This window comes from Mastigoproctus giganteus, chromosome 1, assembly GCF_048544385.1.
Source record: "Mastigoproctus giganteus isolate SK-2022 chromosome 1, ASM4854438v1, whole genome shotgun sequence".
NCBI classification, from domain to species: domain Eukaryota; kingdom Metazoa; phylum Arthropoda; class Arachnida; order Uropygi; family Thelyphonidae; genus Mastigoproctus; species Mastigoproctus giganteus.
Window position 1 is genome coordinate 3,525,796 of NC_143575.1, and position 27,349 is coordinate 3,553,144.

The 27,349-nt window shown below is 36.5% G+C and overlaps 1 protein-coding gene across 3 annotated transcripts in view; it reads left to right on the forward strand.

Moving 5' to 3' along the window:
- The window catches only part of Chd1 (chromodomain-helicase-DNA-binding protein 1), a 606,282-nt gene that overhangs the window by 309,565 nt on the left and 269,368 nt on the right, over nucleotides 1-27,349 (forward strand). For all 3 annotated transcript variants that reach the window (XM_090371234.1, XM_090371253.1, XM_090371245.1), the window contains exons 15-17: nucleotides 9,718-9,853; nucleotides 12,891-12,943; nucleotides 25,549-25,702. In XM_090371234.1, the coding sequence (XP_090227360.1) occupies nucleotides 9,718-9,853; nucleotides 12,891-12,943; nucleotides 25,549-25,702 (343 nt within the window). The remainder of the gene's footprint in view (nucleotides 1-9,717; nucleotides 9,854-12,890; nucleotides 12,944-25,548; nucleotides 25,703-27,349) is intronic.

Below are 27,349 nucleotides of genomic sequence, written 5' to 3' on the forward strand. Positions count from 1 at the left end.
TAGCAGATTCTTGAACAGGGGTTATCCCATTAACACAATAAATCGAATTAGGGTACAAGCTAAGGATAGGATACAAAATACTGCACCAATCAACAATAGTAATATCAAAAAATACTTTATTTCTGTCCCATATGTTGAACAGTGGCACAAACAGCTTAACAGATTCTTTAAAGATACCGAATTTAAAATTATAGCTAGGCCTATACGGAAGTTACACACTATACTGAACAATCGCTCGGTTCTTTCGGCGTTCGCAACACAAATTAATGATCTAGTATACAACATTTCTTGCGGTGATTGCGACTCGTCTTATCAAGGTTCCACGCGGTTTTCTCTTAATATCCGTGTAAATCAACACGAAGCCTCTGTTCGTGCTTCTCGTTCAGCAGCGTCAGAATTAGCCTTTCATGCCATTAACGAAAAACATACTTTTTTATTTAACGAGGCCAAAATACTTAACGTTCAACGTAATTATACGCGACTATTAATTGCAGAAACCGTTGAAATTAAATTACACGAGAATTCTGTTAATGTTCGGCGGCCATATTTGATCTCCGATGCGTGGACCTTTACGCGCATGCGCGAAGACACATAATCACTATTTAAGTTGCAGGTTTAGCCTGATTCGATAATTTTCATTCCTGTGAACACGACAGTCGGTCGAAAAGCATTGTCAGCTTCAGGAAGGAAAATCGTTTTGAATATTTTCGTTAGATTCTTTTAATTGCGTTAATTTGAATTTTAATTGTTTTGAATTGATTTTGAATTGTGTTAAATTGATTATTTAATTATTTATATTTCACTTTAATTATTTATATTTTACTTTAATGTACCGGTAAGTTGTCGATTTTTTCGTTTTAATTTCTGGAGGGTATCATACGGAAGTGTTCCACGTACTATATTGAGGTAAACTCCTCTTATCAATTTACTAATATTGCCATATATAGTAAATGTTGGGGAGTTAGTCCACGATGATCAGATCTACGAATTTCACTTGATGCCATCATAAAGGGAGTAATTTTCAATCTATTTTTAAATTTTCATGCATGTCCCAAATATATAGCTGGAAAAGAAAGTTCTGTATGTTTATCAAATATGAAACTTGTTGGAGATGATTTCTGACCCGGTGCTATACATAAATATTTATCTTCAGACCATAATAATATCTGTTATTGAATTATCAATAGTTCATCATCATTGTTGATAGGTTCCACAATTTCATCTGAATGTTCCCATTCACTATCATCATTTGTCCCCAAGAAATCGTCACTCACTTTTATGCTGTAGAATTTATAGAAAGGTGAATTTATCAAATACCGTAATCATAAACGATTGAAACCGCAAATGATCAAACATTACAACTAAATCCAAATGGGTTTTTGTACACTAGTTTTTCAAACTTACTGTCAGCTCGTGTAGATACTATAGGGATGTAATCATGAATCTCATTATTAGCCATTTCTAATTTCGCTTTTTTTCATGCACGATATTCCTGCATTCATTCTGCTGGAGTTTTAGATTCCTGATTAAGTATTAGGCATAGTAGAACTGTGTGGTTGAATTTTATTATGATTCGGAATAGTTTGAATTTCTAATTTCCTTTTCTTCTGTTCACGATATTGGGTCCAGTTTGAGAACTCTCACGCATAACGAAACACTCTAGTTGAATTTTATCTGGATTCACATTTCGGTCCAACTTCCCTTTCTTTCACATTATTCCTTCGAACGCTGGGCTGTAGATTTTGCCACAGTCACTATCGTATTAATCATTATGCTGATATAAAAGTATAACGTAACATGTCACTGCTCATTTGTTATTTGTCACTGCACTTGTTGCGTACAATTGAGTTTTCTTGGTCGCATGCATTGTACTTGTTGCATTACTGCATGCACATGGGGTTTTGTGACGATTTCTATGTAACGTAACTTTTTTTCCCAATTAACTCCGGTAAACACGTTTTTAATCAAAAAAAGAAAGAAAGAAGAATTTTCAAAGTTTTAATATAGCTAAAGCTATCTGATTTATCAGATTATTATCGCAACAGACAGTGAGGCCATCTGTTTGAAAACCTTGCCATAGCATTGCAGGCAAGGTTTTCTGGCATTGCAGTACTTCTGTGTAATTAAGATGATTTAATATTATCTAGGCAGTTTAAATCCTGTTGGCTGCAAATGCTGACGAAAAAACAATACATTCCTGCAAACATCTTATCATTTCTCTCTTTTACAGCTATCTCTTATTCAGTAAATTTTACAACTTATCACCGATCACTCTTGCAAATTACAGCTATGTGGCTTGTCATACAACATTTTTTGAGCAAGTGACAAGTTTAACTTTACTTTAGAACAGCTGAGAGCAAAGAGATATAGAAAATATCCAGTGTGTGTGTATAGCTGGAAAAGTGTATGCTTGATTATATTCATGGGTGATCCTTTCCATAAGTAGTGACTTACTGACATGGACAAACAATAGATTTAATTTCATACAACCAAGGTATTTTGCCATTATTTAAATAGTAATACAGCCTGTCAGAGCACGGCTAAAAAGTAGGAAATGATAACTGACTCAAGGTTGCTCAATTGGCTTCCCACTCCTTACTAGGGCTACGGAAGAAAATTTGCCTAGTGAGTCACCTTGAATTCCTGTTTTTCTTTCTGCTATAGTTTTTGTTTTTTGTATAGCAAAAATGAGTAGCACTCTTGTTTTTTCATGTGAGAAATTATTTCATTTTGTCCATATTATATTAGTAAAGGATAGCGAAAGCTTAAAAAGCGGTACTCAGCTTGAATTAATCCGCGATGGCTTACTTAGGCAGCGTGGTTAATATTTAGGTTGAATTGTTAAATTGAATAAAATTAAAAGGGAGGAAATAGGTAAGTGTTGACTGAGTTAAAATAAGCACAAGGAGACAGAAGCGTACACATCCAATCCTTGGTTGTCATTGAAGTAAAGAAGCAAATGAATTGAAAACTAAATAGGTGAATATGATGAAGCCAATAGTCGTTACGGGGACTTTCGTTAGTTAAAACGTCTTTTGTTGGCAATGTGTGGAGAGAGAACGCACATGGTATTTAAGAAATAAATAAATTATACTCTCGTGATGCCTTTTTTGACAAGTTTCCACATGTCAAAAAAGGCATCATGAGAGTATAATTTATTTATTTCTTAAATACCATGCGCTTTCTCTCTCCACACATTGCCACTGAAGATGTTTTAACTAACGAAAGTCTCCGTAACAACTATTGGCTTTACCATATTCACCTATTTAGTTTTCAATTCTTTTGCTTCTTTACTTCAATGACAACCAAGGATTGGATGTGTACGCTTCTGTCTCCTTGTGCTTATTTTAACTCAGTCAACACTTACCTACTTCCTCCCTTTTAATTTTATTCAATTTAACAATTCAACCTAAATATTAACCATGCTGCCTAAGGAAGCCATCGCAGATTAATTCAAGGTGAGTACCGGTTTTTTAGTTTTTGCTAACCTTTACTAGTCTATTAACATGGCACTTGACGATCTCTAAATCTCTAAAACTTCGCATTGCCATATTATATTATTAAAACCAAAATGTCAGGTGAATTGATCAGGATGGCACATATGTCATTATAATTATTCCTTACATATTTATTCATATAGTCTCTCTGATATTGTATTCAGAATGCATTTAAAATTAATATTAGTATCGTATATTGGTAGATGCAAGAAAGCAAACTTATACAGCATCAGCCAAAAAAAAAAAAAAAAAAACTAACACAACCCACATCACCTGTTGATCCTGTCCAGTATATTTTTAGTTCTTTCTTGAATTTATTCAAACTGTCGACTTCCACAACTACATATGGAAGTTTTTCCCAGCAGTCAACCACTTGCTGGCTGAAGGCAAACTGACACACATCTCTTCTGCAACCCCCCCTCCACTTGTCAATTTCAATTTATGTGCCCCCATATGGGCAGTCTGAGGAAGAAGAAGAAGAATCCCATCAGCATTGAGCTTCCCCAATTCAGTCCAAGCATTAAACACCTGAATCAACTCAGAGGTGCCTAATCTCCAAACACTGCAATTTACAGAACTGAAGCCTTTCTTGGTAAGAGCAACCCTTTGTTCCCCTTCACCATTCTCATTGCCCTTCTCTGCACTTGTCTCCAGCAGCTATATATCCTTCCTAAAATGAGGCCTCCAGAGCTGTGCACAGTACTCAAGATGTGACCTCACCATTGCCTTATACAATGGGATAATCACCTTATTATTACTGCTAGCATAATGCCTGTATATCATTGCTCCCATTAGCTGTACTAGCAGCCTGACTGTATTGCACAGAGAACTTCATATCTGACTGCACAGTTACCCCAGTCTTTTATAATTTTCCACTACCCTGAGTGTAGTACCACACAGTTGGTACAGTAATGTTGGATTACTGCTACCCATATACAGTGGGCTTCCATTTGTCAATGTTAAACTTCAGTTGCCATTTCTCAGCCCGTCTGCCTAATTTTTCTAGTCTTGTTGTAGTAACATATCTTGATTACTGTCATTAACCAGACTTCCAACCTTTGCATCATCTGCAAATTTAGAAATTAAGCCTGATATACCTTTATTATTAAATAGATACAGCAAACAACAATGGGACCAGCACCAAACCCTGGTGGGCTCCACTAATAACGTTAGTCCATGAGAGCAACACCATTGATAACCACTCTCTGTCTTCTCCCACTCAACCATCCCTTTATCCATAGCAGTAACTTGCTTTTAATGTCACAATGCTCTGATGTGTACAGCAATCTTTTATGTGCAACAGTATCAAAGGCTTTCCTGAAATCCAAGTTTATGATATCAAAATAATTTTTTTGCATCCAGTTGCTTTGTCACTGCATCATAGTATCCAATCAAATTGGTTGGACAAGTTTGCCCTTTACCAAATCCATGTTGTGACTGAAGTATAATTGCACTCCTATCTACATGGTCCTGTATTACTTCTTTAACTAGTGACTCATTATTTTCCCTGGAACAGAAGTGAAGTTAACAGGTCTGCAAATAATAATAATGTCACCTTTTGATCTCCCTTTGTGAATTGTGGATACGCTTGCACATCTCTAGTTTATAGGAATTTCCCCTGAATCCAGGGATGCTCTCATAATAATGGCTAAGGGTTTATTTACCTCCTTTGCTGCCTCCCTTAATACAATAGGATAAAATTCCTCCTGCTTGAAAGTAGATCCAAAATCTCAGCTTCAAAAATCCAAAATTGTTGATGATCCTACTCAGCAACCTGAGTAGGATCATAAACAATTGAACCATCGATTTCAAGTGGAACAATGTGATTTATTCACTTCCTTCTGTTGTTAACAAGTAAGAAGTCTTTGCTACATTTCTTTGCCATAGATTTCTAATAACTTGCCTGAGCTTGCCTAACTTCCTTTGTAACTTGATTGTAGATTAGTTTATATCTACCATAGACTCCTGTATCACTTGATAATTTATATGCATCCCATGCAGTTTTCTTTTGTGCCATGAGTCTCATTAGTTCATCTGACATCCTTATAGGTCTAAGACTTGAACAATATTACGTAATTGGCGTGAAAATACTAGCAGCTTCTATAATTATTTCTCTCAGTGGTTCCCATTTAGAATTTACTGTTGGTATCATCATCGGTTGGACCAGTATATAGAATTTAAAAACTGTCTGAGACCACTGTAGTCACCTTTACAAAAGTAAATGCCCTTCTCTTGATGTTCTTGATTGTAGCTACATCTTTAAATAAATCTCACATCAGTGCACTGTGATCACTGCTACCTGGTTGTTTTTTTATATGCAGATCCTTAATGCTTGAAGAATCACTGCTGTTTATCAGATCAAGATTATTTCTCATTTGTTGTTTCTCTAACATGCTGCTTTAGAAAACTGTTATCCAATAAATCCACAAAAGTCTTGCTGCTTTGTTAGTCACCAACTCACAAGTTCCAGTCAACATGTGGAAAGTTAGAATATCCCATTATAAGATATTTTTATTTATTGCTCACTTTGTTTCACTGTTATAGTTGTTTTTTATACTCATCACAATCATTAGGCCTATACCAATGTTATTTTCATTTGAAACCATAGCACTTAATATTCATTAAAATTTGCTATAATGTATTATACCTAAGCTACAATGAGGCAGTCAGAAAACCAGTGGAGTTGAAGAAAATAAAAGCAGTGATAGTGGAAAACATGGGGGGGGGGACAGTTACGGTTTTTGAAATTAAGCTGAAAGAAGGAAGGGGGAAAAAAACAGAAGTTCAAACATATGCATCATATAATTTCTTTGGATGAGTGTAATAATAGATTAAAAAAAGAATTGCTGAAGGGGACTTTGAAGGAACTAAATTGGTACAAGCTGAGATAGACAGAGTTAAAAAAGTCAATGAAGAAAACATTCAAATCAGTTGTCTTGAACTTTTGATATCATGGTCACCCTATTCTCAACATGAAGTTGAAATAGAGTTATGCTGAATTGGCCTTTGTTATGGGTTCCTCTGTTGCTGAGAGGGAAAGTTTTTTTCTGTTCTTTTTTTATTGCATATTTGATCTGAACCTTTGTTTTTTTAGCAGAAGTGTTTTTTCTTTCCTTGTTGAACAAATTTGTTCTGTAGCTCTGTTATATCAGAAACCTATGCTTTATGAAAGATTGATGTATGTGAATTTGTTTATACATAATTTTTATTTTATGTTCTATTGACCAATTTATTCAAGCTCAGCTAACTTGTGCACTTTTCTTAAGACAGCCTTCTGCTCCTTTTGTGATGCTGAGATGTAAAAAGCGCAATGCTATCATGCTGTGACTATATAAGCAATACATAAATCACATTCATTATGGTGTTCATATCTCAGGGTGTTGTTAGCTATACAGTTGAAAATTCAGTGACTTGTATTTGTACCACTTATCTGCATAATTATGATAGGGAGCAAATATAGATCTAGGAAATGTTCACTCTGGAAGCTAATCTAAGATAAGTACCCCGAACAAAGTGCCAAGTCATATTACTTATTGGATGCCTTTAAGGCCTCAGTGAGTCACCTGTATTCATTATAAGAGCATGTGGAGACACAAAAGAGAATCTGTGAGACAAGCAATCCTGCTGGCTGCATACACTGTTAATCCATTTAGAATAAAGATGGAGATTGTTAATGGACTGGATTGAAGATATCAACCAAAAGCACATCAGGGTGAATACTAACAACATTGTGATTGAAAAAATATCATTACACATTTATATTTTTCAGCCATTAGAAAATAATAGTATAACTAGAATTTGGTGATACATTCTGCTATACCTATGTGTCCTCTCCTACAATTTTTGCACCTTATTTTTACCTTCCAGTTGCTCTGGGTGCTAGTGGCATTCTGTTGATATAAAAATATTTGCCTACAAAGCAAAGTTTATAGTTACACTTTCAAGAATACTCTGAGAAATAGCTAATAAAAGGATTCCTATGTTATAGAATCCATTCATTGGAAGGCTGTAATGCAAAACGCTCTTGGAAACCATTCAGAGAAAGTAGTTCACTTTTTTAATATTTTAACATTCCACTTGAGAGGGAGGAATAGAAAGCTCTCCCCATAGCATTACACTGCTACCAGCACTTTTCACCAAGATGGATCCATGACCTTTACTAATTTTGAAATATTTTGGTTCTCTCGTCAATGTTAAACAGCAGAAACTGGGATTCGTCAGATCAGGCAATGTTTTCCAATCTTCCCGAGTCCCATGTTGGGGGTCCTGAGCCCATCAACCATTTGTGACAAGGTGCATATTCTGGAATGCCTCTGTGGTTGCTACTGTTGTGCTGGATTGTTATTTGACTGATTGTAGCCTTTTTGTCATGCTGCACAAGTCTTGCCAGCTTCTGTTTACCTTTCATGTCAACAAGCATATTCCAAACAGAAATTACTGTTGGCCGAATTTATTTGGTCATTGGAACAATCTCAATAGACCTGAGACAGTCATATGTGAAAACCCCAAAAAGGATGCGGTTTCTGAGATACTAATACTGGCACCAAATATTATGCCTCATCCAAATTCATTTTTCTTCTAAATTGCACACAAACAGCATTTCTAAGAGAGTGGTTCAATAAATAATCACCCTGACCTGGCTGCAGAGGTGCTAGCCTGTTGATTCTTGACACAGGTTTTAGTCCTTCTCTATATAGCCACCATGCAGATTTACACATTTTTCCCATTTATGCATGAGGCTACGGATACTGTTTTTGTACTGTTTTTTAACCATGACTCTGTTGCAGAAATGAGTGTCGCGTCATCAGGGAAGTGGGTCTCCCGAAGAAATGATTTGAGGGAAGGGAACAAGAAGAATTCCGGTTGTGCAAGATTGGGTGAGTAGGCTGAATGGGGCAGTAGTTCATATCTACAAGTGCCACCTGTGTTGTTACAATTTCAGAAGTGTGAACTGGGGCATTGTCTTGAAGCATTCTCACACCTTTGGACAGCATGCCATGCCTACATGTTTTGATTTTCTCCTGTAATTTTGTGAGTAAGTTGGCATAATAGGCAACTGTAATTGTTCTACCTTTCGGCAGGTAATAAATCTTATTATTACGCCTCTCTCATCCCAAAACACTGTCAGCAAGACCTTTCCTGGTGACGCTTGTACCCTTGCCTTCTTGGGGGGGGGTGGGGAACCACGATGTCATCATTGCATGGACTGGTTTTTACTTTCAGAGTTGAAATGGTGTATCCAACTTTCATCCTGAGTGATTATACGAGAGAAAAAGTCTTCCTAATTTTTTTGGCACATGGCTAACAACTCTTGTGATTTCTGTTGTCGATCAGTCTTCTGAAAACCAGTCAATAATCGGGGAATCCATTTTGCATTCAATTTCCATAAATGGAGTTGGTCATGAAGGACTGTTTCAACAGAGCCAACACTAATCTTCACCTCCTGGGACAATTCATGCACAGATATCCGGTGATCTTCCATGATTAACGACTCCACTTTTCTGCTCGTGCTGTCATCAATGGCTGGGGATGACCTGGAATGGGCTCAAATTCTACCGATACCCACCACACCTAAACTGTCTATGCCAGTGCTTCACTATGCCATAGGTTGGCGCTTCATCCTTATATACAGCAGTCATCTCCTTGTGGATTTCTTTGGGAGATTTCCCCTTCAAGAACAGATACCGGATTACAGTTCTGGCAGCTTCAACTTTGTCAATGCTACTTCGTCACATTTTCAGCTCTGTAAGGGAAAAACAAATTAAGACGCAGGGCTGAAATTTTACACTTTTAGTACAGAGATATGTGTGATGCTACACACAAAATATCATGACTCTGCGATATGTGGAAGTAGGTGAGGGTGATTCTTTATTGAACAACCCTCGTATGTATGTGCCCACCTGCTTTGTATTGCATTGTACAAATGCACAATGCATACTGAATGAGTGTAGGTGTACTTTATAAAGTGGCCACTCGGTGTATGACCCTTCCATAAGCATATAAAAATATACAAAAACTAATGTGCCTGCTAACAGATTAAGAAACATCCTCTTTTTATTGAATTTTTTTTTTCTGAATGGTTATATTTCATGAAAACTGCTGAAAAATTCCATAGGCACCATAATAAGGAGATATCTCCCTTTGATTTTTTTACTTTTCCATTACCATATCATTACTTAATTTGTGTTGTTAAGTAGAGAATTTTTTTATTCAATTTCAGATTTGCATCTTGGGAAGACTTTGAATTGGAACATAAGGATACTGCAGACAAAGGGTATCATAAACTGCACAAACAGTTAGAGCCATTTCTTTTAAGAAGAGTGAAAAAGGATGTTGAAAAATCACTACCAGCCAAAGTTAGTAGATTATATGATTTTTGTTATTATGCTTTTCATTATACCATTGCTATGTTCCTACCACAGGAGAGTTAGTAATCCAACTAAGATTGCCTGTATTGTACTGAAAACTGTCTGTTGTCTCTTTTTGTGACACAGACTTTAATTTTTATTGTAAATGTTAATCTAATTGACGTAATATGTGCTAGTGACATTTGGTGGTTGATATAAAAATATTTGCCCACCAAAACAAATTTGGCATCACACTGAGATTTTTGGTGCCTTTCAAGGTTACACTGAGGATTGACTAACTAGTAAAAAGATCACCCTATTAATGAAGACTATGCAAGCAAGGAGCATTGCATGTGCTCAAGATCTGTTAATAATATACTCTGGACCAACTAATTTTATATTTTTAAATTAAATTGTTTTTGCTGTTTAAATGGATTTCTAGGATAGCAACAGGTATGTTGTCTTTAAAAACTTATCTTGTGCCTTCTGCATAAAAATTGCCCCCCCCTTCTGATATTTTATTAAAATTATCCATTATTTAAGAAGAATTTCAATAAAATGAATCTTACAATTAAGATTTTCTACACTTAAATTGTAAAATAGGACTGGCATTTTGCAATGTTTGCTTCACCATTCTTTATTTCTTTGAAACGTTTGTTTAGTTGACAGCTTTCAACCATTATTTGGTCAGCTAATTTTTTTTTTTTTTTTTTTGTTAAGTAATAGTAGTAGTGGTGGTGGTGGCATGTGATGCAAGAAAGCAAGTGTATGAGCTAATGCAGCATCAGCCAAAAAAAAAAAATTTTACAAAACAGTTCCCTTTAACTGTTTGTCGAGTTCCTCCTTAAATTTATTTAACCTATCAACTCCCACAATGACAGATGAAAGTTTGTTCCAGCAGTGGATGTTTATTCCAACCACTCGCTAGCTAAAGGCAAATTTCCACACATCTATTCTACATCTGTCTTTCTTCAATTTCAGTTTATGCCCCCTTAGGTTTGTAATCTGAACAAGTGGAAGAATCCCATCAGAATTCAGCACGATCAACCCATTCAAGGCCTTATACACCTCAATGAGATCACCTCGCAGGTGCCTACTCTCCAGGCATTGCAATTTGCAGAACTTAAGCTTCTCTTGGTAAGAGGATCTCCTCATTCCCCTTACCAATCTTGTTGCCCTTCTCTGTACATGCCCAAGCAAATCTACATCCTTCCTAAAATGAGTCCTCCAGACCTGTACGCAGTACTCAAGGCGTGGTTTGACAATTGCCTTGTACAGAGAGACAATCACTTCCTTTTCCCTGCTAGCAAAATTCCTGTATAGCATTGACAAAACCCCATGAACTGCCCTGCCTGCCTGCCTGTCTGCATTGTTCAGAAAACTTCATATCTGACTGCACATTACTCCCAGGTCTTTTTCATTTTCTACCACCTTAAGTGTAGTACCACACAGTTGGTATGTTTCCCTGGGGTTACCCCAGGGAAACATACCAACTGTGTGGTACTACACTTAAGCCCATCTGCCCAAATTTTCTAGATCCTATTGCAGTAGAACACTGCCATTACTGTCATTAACAACCCTGCCAACCTTTGTATCATCTGCAAACATCCACACTAAGCCTGATATACCTTCATCAATGTCATTGATAAATATAGAAAACAACAGAGGACCCAACACCGAACCCTGTGGAACTCCACTAATAACATTAGTCTATGAAGAGCAATACCCATTGATTACCACTCTCTGTCTTCTCCCACTCAACCATCCTTTTATCCATTGTAGCAACTTACCCTTAATACCATTGTGCTCCAATTTGTACAGTAGTCTTCCATTCGCAACAGTGTCAAAAGCTTTCCTGAAATACAAATATATGATATCAAAATTATTTTTTGTATCCAGTTCCTTTGTAACCACATCATAATATCCAATCAAATTTGTCAGACAAGACTTTCCCTTAACAAACCCATGCTGTGTCTGAATTATTGCTGCAGTCTTGTCTAGATGATCCTGCAATGCATCTTTAACCAGTGACTCCATTATTTTACCCAGAACAGAAGTTAAACTAACTGGTCTGTAATTACTCGTGTCACCCTTCGATCCCCCCTTTGTGAATTGGGGATACATTTTCACATCTCCAGTCTATGGGGACCTCCCCTGAATACAAGGATGCTCTCATAATTATGGCTAAGGGTTTGCTTAGTTGCTTTGTCGCCTCCTTTAATATAACTGGATAGATCCCATCCATCCCAGGTGCTTTTCTTATGTTTAACTTCAACAATTTCTCTTCCACTTTGCTCTCAGTTATTACAAAATCATTAAGTATCCTGCTACAATTTGATAACCCTCTGGCATTTTCAAACCTTAATAACTCCTCGTGTGTGAATGTAGATGCAAAATACTCATTCAGTTTGCTTGCTATCTGAGCAGGATCATCAACAGTCGAACCATCAATATCAAGTGGATCAATCAGATTCATCCCCTTCCTTTTAGAGTTTATATAAGTAAAGAAATCCTTGCTGTTTTTCTTAGCATCCTTTGCCAAAGATTTCAAAGATTTCATGTTTGGTTGCATAATCAGGTTCCAATGGTATGATGTTCTGATTAGTATGCATAACCATGGAAATTGGTAAAATATTTCAACCTTTTAGAAATAAAATACTATTGTGATGAACTCATAAACACTTTAAGTTTCAATACAAGTGTAGTCACCAACACACCATTTTTTTATTTTTTTTATTTTTAGTATGAGTGGAGTAGACAGAATTATAATGGCTTATATTCCTCACTTGCACTCTTATTAGAACAAGGACCGGACCACCTGTGCCATTTAAGATGCAGTACAGTACTTGGCATGTTTCCCACATTTCTGTTATATTTACAAATGATTTTTCTTTGTTAGGAAAGAAATTATTTATTATATAATCATTACTAGAAATATTATGAAATGGCATAAATATTAGGATTAAAATCTTTATAGTTTATCTCTCTGAACCTTGTATTTCTAGCAGAATTTCTGCGGTCTTTTATATATCACTTTTAATCCTAGGTTGAAAGAATTCTGCGTGTGGAAATGACATCAATTCAGAAGCAGTATTACAAGTAAGCCAAAAAATATTTATAAATTATATATGTGTTATTTTTTATGAGTTTTTTCTCTATATATGTGATTTTTGTGATTGATGCTCAGGGCAATGTTTCTCAAACTGGAAGGTAGAATGTAACGTGCTACCATCAGCAAAACTATGGATAGAATTTCTGATCAATGGAAGAATGTCATTAATATACAAGAGGAAAAGAACAGGGGAAAGAACCAAACCTTGGGGAACACCAGCATTAGTGGAGAAGTTAGAAGACAGAGAGCCATATACCATTACTCACAGTTAGCAGTCAGACAGAAAACTGGATACCCAATTACAAAAATCAACCTGCAGACCATAAGCTGATTTAGAAGACCTTTATGCCAAACATGATCAAAAGCATTTAAAATGTCAAGAACAACTGCTTGAATTTCACCGAACTTTTCCATTGAATTTGTCCATAGAGCGGTAACATAGGCCAGAATAACACCAGTGGATTAACACTGGTGTTATTCTGGCTCCATACTGAATTGTAATACTGGCATTCGTTGATCAGATGGAAGGCTTCTAGATAGTTTAAGAGTTGGTGGTTAATTGATTTCTTTATTACTTTAGAAAGAGTAGAAGTAAGTGCAATGAGATGATAATTGGATGGGAGGGATTTGTTGTCCTTTTTTAGGAACTACCTGGATATGAGCAAATTTCCATGAAGAAGGGAAAAAGCTTTGGGAATAAGAAAGTGAGAAAGGGCAACATAGAACAGGAGTAAGCTCAGGAGCACAGGTTTTGAGGACAAGTGGAGAAATATCATCAGAACCTGCAATTTAGCATCCAGATTGTTCAAAATCCTTGTGACATCCTTTTGACAAAAGACCATAGGAGGCATTAAATGGGGTGTACTGGGAATGGTAGGAGGTGGCTTACCAAAATCTTCTATACATGAGTTAGAAGAAAAGTAGGATGCTAGCAGGTCAGCTTTATTTTTAGCTGAAGTGGCAATAGAACCGTCTGGTTTTGACAGAGGTGGGAATAGAGATGTTCAAAAGTTCGATTAGACTGAGGTTCAAGTATGTAACCACCATAAACGGAGGATACTTGGCTACCATTAAGGCAAGAAGCAAGTTTTGTACTCTTAGCCTGTTCAAACTCTAGTTTTTGACTGATAAATAACTGCTGTACAATTGTTGCAAGCTTTGGTGTAGGCAGAAAACTAAACTGAAGAATTAGAAACTACGTTCTTCTCTTGTGAACAGCCTTAGCACATTTATTGGAAAACCAAGGTTTAGATAAAGGACGAGATTTTAAAGTGGGATAAAGGATTCCATTCCTGACAGAATAATTTCACTGACACGATCTGACCAAACGTTTACATCAGAAGTTTTGAAACAGTAATCTGACCAAGGAAAAGAAGAAAAGAAATCTCGCAGGTCATCCATCCCATTTTGCATTCTTGTAATGCCAAAAAATATGAGGTTGGGAATAGCCATGAGATAAAGGCTCCATTGGAGAAGAGATATTCACTAAGTTGTGATCTGAGGTGCCTAAAGCACCTCTCACTTTGACTGTGTACTTAGAAGGATTGTTTGTAAGAAAAAGATCAAGCGTGTTGGCTGTATGGTTATGATTTTCCAGTATTCTTGTAGGTAAATGAACAATCTGTGCAAGGTCATTAGTAATTCAAAAGCCTCAACATCTCGACCAGCTGGGTCGGTGTGACTAGAAAACGGAAGCCAGCTGGAGTTGTGAACATTAAAATCACCAGGGAAAATTGCCTCACTGTTAGGAAAGTTGGACTGGAGAAAGTCAAGTTGCAAAGAGATGAAGTCAAGGAGCTCCAAGTGATTAGTGGAGTTGGGAGAATGGTAGAGACAACAGATGAATTTGACACAGTGAGGTAGAGAGATTTTAAGGCAGAGAAGATTGAAAAGAGGAGATTACAAATTACCAAGTCCTTGACAGGGAATATCAGAACGGACGTATGCACAGGTGAAAGAAATCGTACAACGAATAATTTGGGCAACTGAGATGAGCAGTAGTTGAATCAACCGATAACTGAGATTCTATCAGAAAAAGTACGTGGGGTTTGACAGACTGCAAGTGGAAATGGACATCATTGAGATTAGAATTGAGACCATGTATATTTGTGAAATGAATTAAGTAGTGTTTGGAAGGATTAGATTTTTCTGCAGGTAAGCTTGCTCTATTAGTTTAACAATTCATGATGTATTCAATAGTAAGAAAAAGTTGGTGGGACATGCCGTATGAAGTAATGAAATTTTTGGATATGGCGTACACATGGTAAGAACATACCCAGATCCTTGACGTAATATGGCCTTGAGAATGCCCCCTGCATACACTACTCGGACTCCCTCCAGTCACTATCTGGCAGAGTAGAGGTAGCAAGATTATACACTAGCTGATCCGGAAACCTCCTAGAGAGTTACCAATAGGTTCGGTCAGGTGTACTAACTAGCTGCCAACTTGTGAACACCGTTTAAGAGCTGTACTCTCGAAATGTAAGGAATATTGGATCTCGCCACGATGTTCATCATAACTTCAAAAGTCATCAATCATACTGCATGATGGAAGAAATGGCGAAGGGTTGACTGAAACTTAGCTCTGGAGACTAAACATGGGTTCCACCTCTTCAAGCCTCCAATAAGCAAAGTGGTGGTATTGCACCGGTTGATGAGAGTCATCTACCACCTACTTGAAGCAGCGAGGCCTAATTCTCTTGTAATAGATGACAAACTTTGTCCTGCTTTGTACTTCTTAATCATCTTCATTTCTAAATGAATTTTATTTCGCTTCCTGTTACTACCACCACTTGCACTTTTCGTTGGTCGCTTTCCCTTCATCATTGTAATATGTAAGTAGGAACGAAGAGAAGTTTCTGAAAATTTGTTTTTTATATGATTGAAGATTTCAGTGAAGGGGAACACATTTCACTTTAATAGCGTAAAAACACACAAAACTGCAGTTATCAGTATTATTGCAAAACAATAAGATCTAGTTTACTACTAGTTTATAATTAGATGCATTAAGAGAAAAGCCCAATAAACCAGAATGTGGAAATTGTTTTTATTGTTTTTTGGTTGTGACCTCCAGAAACGTGATTTAGAAAAATACCACGAAGGCATTCAAAATTGATTCTTATAACGGAACATATGATAACAATGAAAGGGTAGTGCAATTTTCATTATAAATATGACCTTTTAGAGAGATAAATAGCTAAGTAATACAGTAATACCCCAACTTACGTTACCTCGACTACCTCGACTTGGAGTTACGCGGTTCTTGATTTTTTCCTGCTGTGATACGCATTAGACGTGTTTCGCACGAACTCTATGTGCACTCTATGTGCACAATTACGATTCTACGATCGACGAAAGTTAAGATTGTTTTGTTATACGTTTTCTAAACCCTTTAAAAAAACTGTCGTTCAAACGAAGTAAAGCTGATTCTCCTGCACCTAGTAAGAAAAGGAAAATGATATCTTTGGAATGTAAACTTAACATTATCAAGGATTTTGATAGCAGAATGAAAATTTGTGAATTGGCAAAGAAGTTTGAACTACTGGAATCCACAGTAAGAACAATCATAAAAGATAAAGAAAGAAAGAATTCTCGAAGCGGTGAAAAATGCTCAATCCTTGAACTCAAGCATAATTCGTAAACGTCATGGTATTATTGCTGAGATGGAAACAATACTGAAATTATGGTGTGATAATCAAGTAAAAGTGAAGAATTGTCCAGTCGATCAGAACATCATCATCAGCCATTTTAAATCCACTTCAGGATGAAGGCCTCTCCAGCAACTTTCCAGTTCCTTCTGTTTTGAGCACTGGCCATCCAATTACTATCCGAAAACTCATGAATTTCATCTCTCGATCTCCGCCTTTGTCTTCCAGGTTTTCTTCTAGCTCCTCTTGGGTACCATTCTGTTATTTTCTTAGTCCATCTATCATCATGTCTTCGAGCTATGTGTCCTGCCCAAGACCATTTTAGTTCTTTAGTTTTGATAAGAATGCCCTTTACTTGAGTTTGCTGCCTAATCCATGTGTTTCTCTTCTTATCTAACAGTCTGATTCCCAATATAATTCGTTCCATCCTTCGCTGTGTAAGTTCTCAGCTTCTCTTCCATTCATTTGGTGAGTGCCCAAGTTTCACTTCCATAAGTCATGGTGGGAAGTATACATTGGTTCATTATTTTACGTTTCAGACAAACTGGGATATTGCTCTTCAGTATGTTTCCTGAATGCTATCCATCCAAAATTTATTCTTCTCTTGACTTCCAGCCATTTATCATTATTACAGCTAATAACTTGTCCCAGATAAGTATATGACTCCACCTTTTCAATTACTGCTCCTTCAATCATTATTTCCCTTTCTGTGGCATACTTGTTGATCATTACTTTTGTTTTAGCCATATTCATCTTTAGTCGAAAATCCTTACTAACTGTGCATAACTGATTAAGACTTTCCTCTAATTCTTTGGGATCATGGCGTATGACCACAATGTCATCTGCAAATCGTAAATAGTTTAGGTACTCTCCGTTCATGTTGACTCCTTTCTGCGACCAGTCTAATCTTCTGAAAGCTTCCTCAAGGGCAGCGGTAAACAGCTTCGGAGATATTGTGTCTCCTTGTCGAACTCCTTTCTCGATTTTAAATTTCCTACTGTCTTTGCTAGTTTAATAAAGGAGGTAGCACTCTCATATACAAAGGGTACTAGGAAAGTTTTGCAATACAGCTTTGTTTATTTAATTTTTTCAAAGTAATTTCCTCTACATTCAATACACCTCTCCATCCTCCGAAACCAATCTTTAAACCAGTTTTGCCAAGTTTCACTAGGGAGTAAAGCACACTCGTTGTCCCAAGCCCGTAGAAGGTCCTCATCACTGGAAAACCGCCTCTCTTTTAGCTTCATTTGCACATGCGGGAACAGTGCAAAGTCGCAGGGAGCAAGGTCTGGACTGTAGGGAGGGTGCTCGAGAAGTTTCAGTCATGTCGTGGTCAAATATTCGGTGCAGGCTTTGGCGCGGTGAGCTGCAGCATTATCGTGATGGAGGTACCAGGTGTCCATTCTTGACTTTGGCTGCAGGTTCTTCATAGATCCAATGACTTTAGGCAGGCATTGTTCAGTATACCACTTAGCTGTGACTGTCTTCTGTGTGTCCAAAATGACACGTTCCACAATTCCACTCGATTTGAAAAATACAGCTATCATTTTCTTCTTTACAGATCGGGATTTTCTGACAATTACTGGTGTGTCGTCATCATCAAAGACCCAAACTTTGTTTTGAGCCTTGGTCGGCAGATCGTAATAGCACAGCCAAGTCTCGTCACCTGTCATGATGTTGTTCACATACCGAGATTGTCCCTTATCAAACTTTTTTAACATCTCCCGGCACCAAGTCACACGTCGTGCCATCTGCTCTTCAGTCAGTTGATGCGGCACCCAGAGAGAACAAAGTTTCTTCACATGCAAATGATCTTGCAGAATCGAACGAATTGCTGGTGCATTTAGGCCCAAAGTATCCTCTATCTGTTGGTAGGTCACTCGCCTGTTTTCGTCAAGCATTTTCCTCACAGCAGTAACGTTTTCCTCCATAACTGACGTTCGTGGCCTTCCCGGCCTCTCAGAATCCTCCAGAGTGAAATTTCCCCTTTGGAATTCTCTATACCACCTGAATATCGTTGTACGATGTGGACAATCATCATCTCGTGCAAGAGGCATTTCTTCTAAGCACTGGTCTATGGTTAAACCACGCACGAAATTATACCACAAAACTGTCCTTATCTCATTTCGTGACCACGATGCCATTGCAAGCACTTTACACTCTCACTACTAATGAATAACTGAGCCCATAGACTTGCCGCGGTGGCTACTATGCACGTATGAACATGTCTCAACATGCAGCAACAAGCAGCTTCCTGTGATTCATTGTTGCGTCATATTGCAAAACTTTCCTAGTACCCTTTGTATTTTCTTCAAAATCATAATATATGGGGTATCTATGCCTTGTCTTTACAGTGCCCGAAACATTGCCTTATGCTGTATGGAGTCAAATGCCTTTTCATAATCCACAAATGCCAGGCATAATGGTGTTTTATATTCATTTGCTTTCTCCATTAGCTGTGATATTACGTGAAGGTGATCCATAGTTGAGAATCCTGTCCTAAAGCCAGCTTGCTCTTTCGGTTGATTCTCATAAAGTATTCTTTCTAATCTGTTAGTAATAACCCTTGTGAACAACTTGTATATGTGGAATAACAAGCTAATTGGTCTATAATTTCCGATTTCTGATTTATCTCCTTTCTTATGCAGCAAAACTATGATTGCATTATTCCACTGCTTAGGCATCACACCTTTTCTAATGCACTTTGTGAAGAGCCTTGCCAGTTTTTGTGTTATGTCTCTTCCTCCCAATTTTAACAGCTCTACAGTAACTTCATCTTCCCCCGGGGCTTTCTGATTCTTCATTTTCTTCAATGCATGTTCTACCTCATCAGGAAGAATATCAGGTATGTCGTATGTGTTGCTAGTTTGCAATCCATCTTCCCCACTTCTGGCATCATTCCCTCGCTCCTTGTATAATTCTCTATGGTAGTCTTCTGCTATTTGAATTATGCCTTCTCTGCTGTTTATAAGTACGCCATCGCTATTTTTCAGTTTCAGTATCATTTTTCTTTCTTTATTACTGCTCATGGCTGCTGATTTAAATCCTCTGTTTTCCCTTAATGTTTGTTCTACTTTTCTTGCGTTAAATCTTCTTATGTCCTCTCTGAGTCTCTTTCTAATGGCTTTGAATAACTCAGTATACTCAATTTTCTCCCTGTCAGTGTTTTTCTTGCTCTTCATTTGTCATCTTCGGTTCATCATGACAAGTGTTTCTTGACTAATTTTTTCTTCTTTGAATTTCTTTTTCCCTATAGGTTTCTTGGGCTTTATCACTTTCAGAAAGTTGTAGTATTCCTCGTCGATATCTTGGTCCTGAGCAGTCTGCAGAAACTCAAACTTGTTCTTAAGTTCCAGTACATACTTCTTTTTCTCCTCCTCTGTTATCTCAAAGTCCTTTGTATTATTTACTTAAGAGTAAGTTTTTTCCTTTCCTTTCCTACATCTATACCAAGTGTACATCTTACCATTCTGTGATCACTTCCAACATTTACCTTATTCAGGACAGTAACATCATTCACAATATATCTTCTGTTAGTGAGGATGAAGTCGATTTCATTAGTTGTTAATTCATTTGGACTCTTCCATGTCCACTTTCTGTTCACCCTTTTCTTGAAAAAAGTGTTCATTACTGACAGTCCTTGAGATTCTGCAAATAACACAAGTCTTTCACCTCTTTTATTTCTTTCACCGATTCCAAAATTTCCTATAGTTCCTCTTTCCGCTGTTTTGCCTTTTTCCAACCTTAGCATTGAAGTCCCCCATAATAATAGTGTAGTGAGTTTTCTGCTCATCATCCAGAAGACTCAATTTCGGTGTAGATTTCTTCAACCTCTTCATCATCATGGCTCGATGTTGGTGCATAAATCATTATAATCTTTAGCTTGTACCTCTTAGAAATCTTGAGTATTAGTCTTGACACCCTTGGTGATGTACTTTTGAATTCCAAAATGTTGTTCTTAAAATCTTTATGGACCAGAAACCCAACTCCACCTTCACTCCTTTCACTGTTTCCATTGGTGTACAGCAGATTTCCACTTGATAAACTTATAAGTGATTCATTTCTTCTTGTTTCAGCCAAACCGATGATATTCCAATTCACAATTTCTAATTCCTTTTCCAGTTCTAATATCGAGTCTTCACCGATGAGTGATCTTACGTTATAACAGGCCAAGTTCAGTTTTCGTGCATGGCAGCCTGGTCATACCCAGAGATTCTTAGCACCCTCTGCACCCTTAGTACACTCTGATCCTCTCGTTGCCGTAAGAGGGAGAGTGAAAGCTACTGGGGACTGAGGGCCATTTCTTTTGTCGTGCTGTCATATGCTGGAGGGTTTGGTCTTTTCCTCTTCATGCTGACCAGGTGTCTTGGAGAGAACCACTCTACACGTTCGTTGCCACCTAAGTGATGTAACAGGGCTTACCATCGAGAAGGTGTGCATGAGTGGATTTTAGGGAGGCAGGCCAATCGGACTTCTCCTAAATCTTCTGTAATAGAGAGATATTGGATCCATCAGTGTTTTAGGCTGAGTGTCTGATAACACACAGGATACCTGTTCCCCTCTAAGATCAGAACACTGTGTGCTATCAAGCTAAGTTGATTTTTGAGAGGTTGAAAGAAGAAACTGGGGGGGCAGGCAAAGATGAAAACTTTCTAGCTAGTAACGGTTGGTTCAACCGATTTAAAACGCTGTAACTGGCACAGTATCGCGGAGAGTGGAGAGGCGGCAAGTGCCGATAAAGAAGCTGCGTCTTCTTTTCCTGAGTTACTCAAAGCTATGGTAGAAGAAGGTGACTATAGCAGTGAAACCGTATTTAACGTGGATGAGACTAGCCTGTTCTGGAAGAAGATGCCTAAAAGAACTTTTATTGTGCGGGAAGAAAAAAACTTTTCAAGCTTCAAGGTTTCCAAAGACCGATTGACAGTGATGGTTGGTGGGAATGCAGCTGGTGACTGCAAGTTAAAACCTCTCTTAATTTATCGCTCCGAAAACCCAAGAATTTTAAAAAATATATCTAAAATTAGCTTACCAGTGACTTGGAAGTCAAATCATAAAACTTGGGTGACAGCTTCCGTTTTTGAGGACTGGTTTGGTCACCACTTCATACCCAAAGTCGAACGTTATTGCAAGTCTAAACAGATTCCATTTAAAGTGATGCTTCTTGTTGACAATGCACCCGGTCACCCTCCTGCCACCCTAATTAATTTCGACCCACATGTGCAAGTTGTGTTTTTGCCTCCAAACACAACCAGCTTGCTTCAACCGATAGACCAAGGAGTCATCAAAACATTCAGTGCCTCGTTTGCACGTCTGAATGAAGCTATGAGACAAAATAGTGAGATATCTGTTAGACATTTGGAAACAATTCAATGTTTTAGATGCCGTAAGAATAATTGAAGAATCTTGGGATGAAATTCACAATAAAAACATTGAATGGTGTCTGGAAGAAACTTTGTCCATTTTTTTTCAAAAACGAGGCGAAAACAATGCCAGAAACTGATCGTGTCGCTCATGTGAAAGAAGTTGTTAATCTTGCCAAGTCATTAGATTTGGAAGTGAATGGTGATGATGTCAACGAGCTGTTGGATTCACATAGTCAGGAGCTGACAATGAATGAGCTCATAGAGATGCGTGAGCAAAACGTCACTGAAGTATCTGACACTTCAGACCCAGTTCCACCAGAAAAGCACATGACAATTGCAAGCTTGACACAAGGTCTCAGCTCAATTGAAAAAGGCTTAAAAATTTTAGAAAACTTAGACTCCAATGAAGAATGCATTATAGCTACAAAGCAAGGAATAAAAAAAATTATTAGCTTGCTAGGAAGAAATAGGAATTCTGCATGAAAAAAAGGTGGCGCTATGTCGTCAGACGAATTTGTTAGATTTTATGAAGCCATCGACATCGAAATAACTTTTTTTACGTAACTCATTTATTTTTTTAATACATATTTTGTATTAATATGTATAAAGAACTGCAATTTTATTAAATATTTTTCCTCCAAACTAGTGTTTTTGTTAGTCCTTGGTCCCAATTAAACAAAATTTATATGTATTTATATGCAAAGTTGTACCCTGACTTACACAAATTCGACTTAAGCGATTTTCGTCGGACCCACCTATCGCATAACTTCGGGGTATTACTGTATAGCAAAATTTTCATCTTCCAAGGACTTGAAACGAATTACAAAAAAAAAAAAAAAAACAGTGTTTTTCGGTGCACATTACGATATTTTCACGATACCTCCATTTAATCCTACTGGACGCAAAACACATTTCAACGTTTTTTTTCCAGTTTGCACCAGCTGGCAAAAACATAAAGTAGAATTTTCGTAAGGTGAGTATTACGTGAATCGGGGAGTTCCTTTACTGCATCTTTGGGTTGTACTTCCCTAACTCTGATCTTCTCCCCCTCCTTGAAGTTGACCTAATGCCATTTCAAGTGTGTGTGTGTCTGGGGACACACACACACACCAGAAATGTTTATAGGCATCTCTTTGTTGCATGTTTTCTATTAATGTGTAAAATTATTTGAATTTTCCTGTATTGCATTTGGATATTTTGTTATGTTTAAATATATTTTATTTTGAACTTTCAGTACCTCATTTTTTGCTTCTATGTATATGTGCTCCTTATATTTTATTTATTGACAGTTCTCTCTTATTATTATTAGCATACATTTATTATTATCTTTTCACTTAAATTACATTTCTTTCACATATTATCACTCAAATCCTGGCCTGGTGGCCATTAAGGGCAGTATTGCAATGCTATGTATCTGTTATCATTATTGCAGTAAAAAATATATTTTTCTTAATTGAAATATTCCAACCCCTGCTCAAATGATAGTGATTGAGATCAAAATAGATTTATGATTTGGCATTATCTGTACCTCAGTGTATATTTGATGGAATAGTCAATTTGAAATGGCTGCATCCCAATTTTGCACTTGCATTTATATGTTTTACATGTGTTGCTCAACGTACCTGAGATGGTGTTGCATCTCATTTACATTTTCACTTATTTTATTTATTTCTAAATGTCAGTTCATGATGAGAGTAAATATTTAATATTTTTGTCACATAAATTATGATTTTTACCATATTAAATTCAATGACGTAAATGTTTTATGTAGAAGGAGTGCCTCACTATGCACTCATTCTACAAAAAAAATGTTTAAATAAAGGAATTTATTTAAACTTTAATTATATTAAAATTACTACAAGTATAAGATTATAATGCAGTATGCTCCAGAACTGACTTTGGTTGCTTCCACAGTGGAGGAGCCAACCTCCCAGTTAAGAAAATCCGACTAAGGTAAAGAAAGCCAACACAAGAACGATGAGAAACGTTGATTAACTTACGTGGAAAATTAGTTTCCCGACACCAGACTCTAGTGCTGCTCGCTTGGTAAACAGACAGTAGGTGTTATCGGTCTGGGGCCGAAATCGAGAAGGATATAGTGATTGACAGGTAGGCGTGGTAAACGATGAAATGATTGATGGTGGGTGTGACATATGACAAGTTACTGTGTAGTCATTGGTTGGTATTATAGTGTGTATTTATGAGTAAAGAACAGTGCATAATAGTTTTGTGATGAACAGTAAACAGGTAATAGTAGTAATGAATCTTTTAAGATGGAAGAAATTAGTAGGAAAATAAAACGTTGGTTGATGAAAAGTAAATTAATAAAAGTTTTGTTCCGTTCATTTTTATGTTCTTCATTATGTTTTTTTTCTCATTATTAAAAGCAGATTTTTGGAGTTCATGAGTGTTTTTACTATATTGTTGATTTAGGTTTGGTTACGAAAAAAGGAAAAGGTTTCCTTATATTTCGTGAACCAACCTTAAACGTTAGGTTAGGAAATAATAGGAAAAGAAAGAAAGATTCTTTTTATATATATATATAGTGAATAGCTTTTGAGTTGTTGATTGATGTTATGATGCGTGTGTATCTGCACGAGTGTCTTAAAAAATAAAAGTACAGTAATAAAAAATTAAAATTTTATTAATAAACAATTTCTGCACTAGTCCACCCATGATTCTAAAGAAAAAAGGTTAGGTTACCTGCTCCATTTCGGGAGGGGTTCAAGCTCCCATGGGATATAAGTGGAAGTAACCTGACCTTTTTTCACCATTATGGAAAGCAGCGATTAGGGCAAGTTACCATTAGTGCTTCTGAGTTACAGGATACTAAACCGATGTTATCATGTGTTGTGTTTGGGCACCAATCAGCACAATTTGCCTATCTGTCAATCAATATATCTTCACTTTGCTCCAGACCAATAACACCTACCTGTTTACCGAGTGAGCAGCACTAGAGTACCGTATCGGGAAACTAATTTTCCGCGTAAGTTATCCAGTGTTTCTTGTTGTTCTTGTGTTGGCTTTCTTTACCTTTGCTGAAAATTCTTAATTAAGAAGTCAATAAAATAAATAAAAATACCTTGCAGTGGTATGCTAGTGTCATGGTGTATTTGGTCACAGAAACCTTGATCCTGGTTGAGAAATCTATGACATCGCTGATTAAGAAAATTGTCCCAGGAAAGAATGCATGCCAACTCACCAAGATTTCTGCAGTGAAGTTCATTACAGCAGCAGTATGTTATTGTTAGACATGGTACTGGTTTCTTAATAATTATATTCTGGGGAAACTTAGATTACTACCACATAGAAAGTAGCCAAAGTCTGTCCTGAATTATACATTTTTTAATCTTGATTTAGCTGCAACATATTTATTATAAATTTTAAATACATTTACCACCAAACACTTGGTGAAATCTTCCTTTTAAGAAATTAGCATACTTGCCTTTTACAATGCTCTTCAACATTCTTACATATATTGATGTGCATGCATGCATGTTTGTGTGCATGTGCATGCAAACTTAGTAGTATGCCTGTTTAAAATAAGTTTTTTTTATTTTATTTTTTTTATTGTTGTTCCAGGTGGATCTTGACTAAAAATTATAAAGCTCTTAGTAAAGGATTAAAGGGAAATATTACAAGTTTTGTTAACATTGTCATGGAGCTAAAAAAATGTTGCAATCATGCTATGTTAATCCGTCCTCCAGAGAATAGTAATAATTTAGATCCAGTCCAAGTAAGTTAAAAAAAAAAAAAAAAAAAAAAATATATATATATATATATATGTGCACGCGCGCACACACACGCACATGTGTGTAAACTCAAGTGTTCTTTTATTTATGTTATTTTCAACTGGACTACATCATCTACAGTTATATTTCATTTTATGAAAATGGACATTAAAAAAAAAATTAATAATAATGGTTGTGTGAGTGAATTTCATGAGTACTAGCTGTCCACTGTATATAAACCACAAAATGATTCATGTGTTCATTCACTCGTCTGCTATGGATATGAAGTATGAGCTTCTCATGTATGGATGTTTAGATGCCAAGTTTCACAAGTTTTTAGGAAAACTCAAATCTATGTGAAAATCATAATTGGGATGAAGGCTTGGAGATTTATGACTTGTCACATGAAACTGTTGAATAGTATATTAATGCTTTTGATAAAAAGATGCATTGCTCTGTGGCTTTCTGCAACCCAGCATGTTGCACATGACAATTGTGCAGGTGGGATATTTTTCCAGTATCGTTAACACAGCAGGTACAAATGCCAAGTCACTCTATAATTATAGTATATGATTAATTATAAAGTAATATTTAAATGTAAGTAATTACAAAAGTCTTATTTTGTATTTATATATATTTTTTTTATGATACCCCAAGAACAAGAGGAGTTAGAAACTAACTACATCTAACCCTCGATTTACATGGTAGATTGGTTCTGCAAAAGTACAGTGTAAATGAAAATTGTGTAAATTGAGACTAACATTTGTATAGAAAATGAAGGAATAGGTTCTGTAACACCCAATTAAATAATTTACATATTTTTTAAAATAAATTTAACTCTTTAATTTTATGTATAGATACAAAACAAAAATTTGAGGATAATGAATGAGAGTACAGTAAAAAAAAAGGATACAGGTGCGAAACCTTCAAAATGTATGAAAACAATTTATTCCATATGTTTTTTGCTTGTTAATATAGAAACAATCTTCTTCTTTCTTCTCAGTCAAAAGCCTAACCTAGTGCTGCTAACTTCCTCTACCTCAGAATTTTTTTCGAATTTGTTTTCCAAAGAGATTGTCAGAATCGGCTCAATAAAATCTGTTATCAATATTTCTTTTTTATTGTTACTTATTTCCTTATAAATGTCTTCGTATTGAGCTAAGCAGTTTTGTAATTCCCTTCCAAATCTTAAGCTGCGATCCATTTTTGGATCAATATTGAGGAAATAATTTTCAAAATTTTTAGCCATTTCGAGTCCTTTACTTATTGTGCTGATCGTGAGTGTTGAAGTTTTCATTATCACTTTCAGAGTCACTGGATATCGGATTGCTAACCATTTCTACCAATTCATCTTCATTAAATTCTCTGTCAATCACCAATTCTCCAATTTCAAAAGGAACCAAATCATCAAATCATTCCCCGCCCAGTTATTGTGCCAAATCTGTAATCTGAGAATATGCATTCTCTATTGGTGAAATGTCATTATCACTCAAAACCACCTCGTGCCAGATAGCTTTCCAGCAGGCATTTAAAGTCAATAATTTTATATCGCAAACTGCAAATTCTGTTATTTTCATCCAATATTTAATCCCAGAGAAATGTACCAACTGGGTGGTGTTATACTCAGGGTAGTGGAGAATGAAAGAGACCTG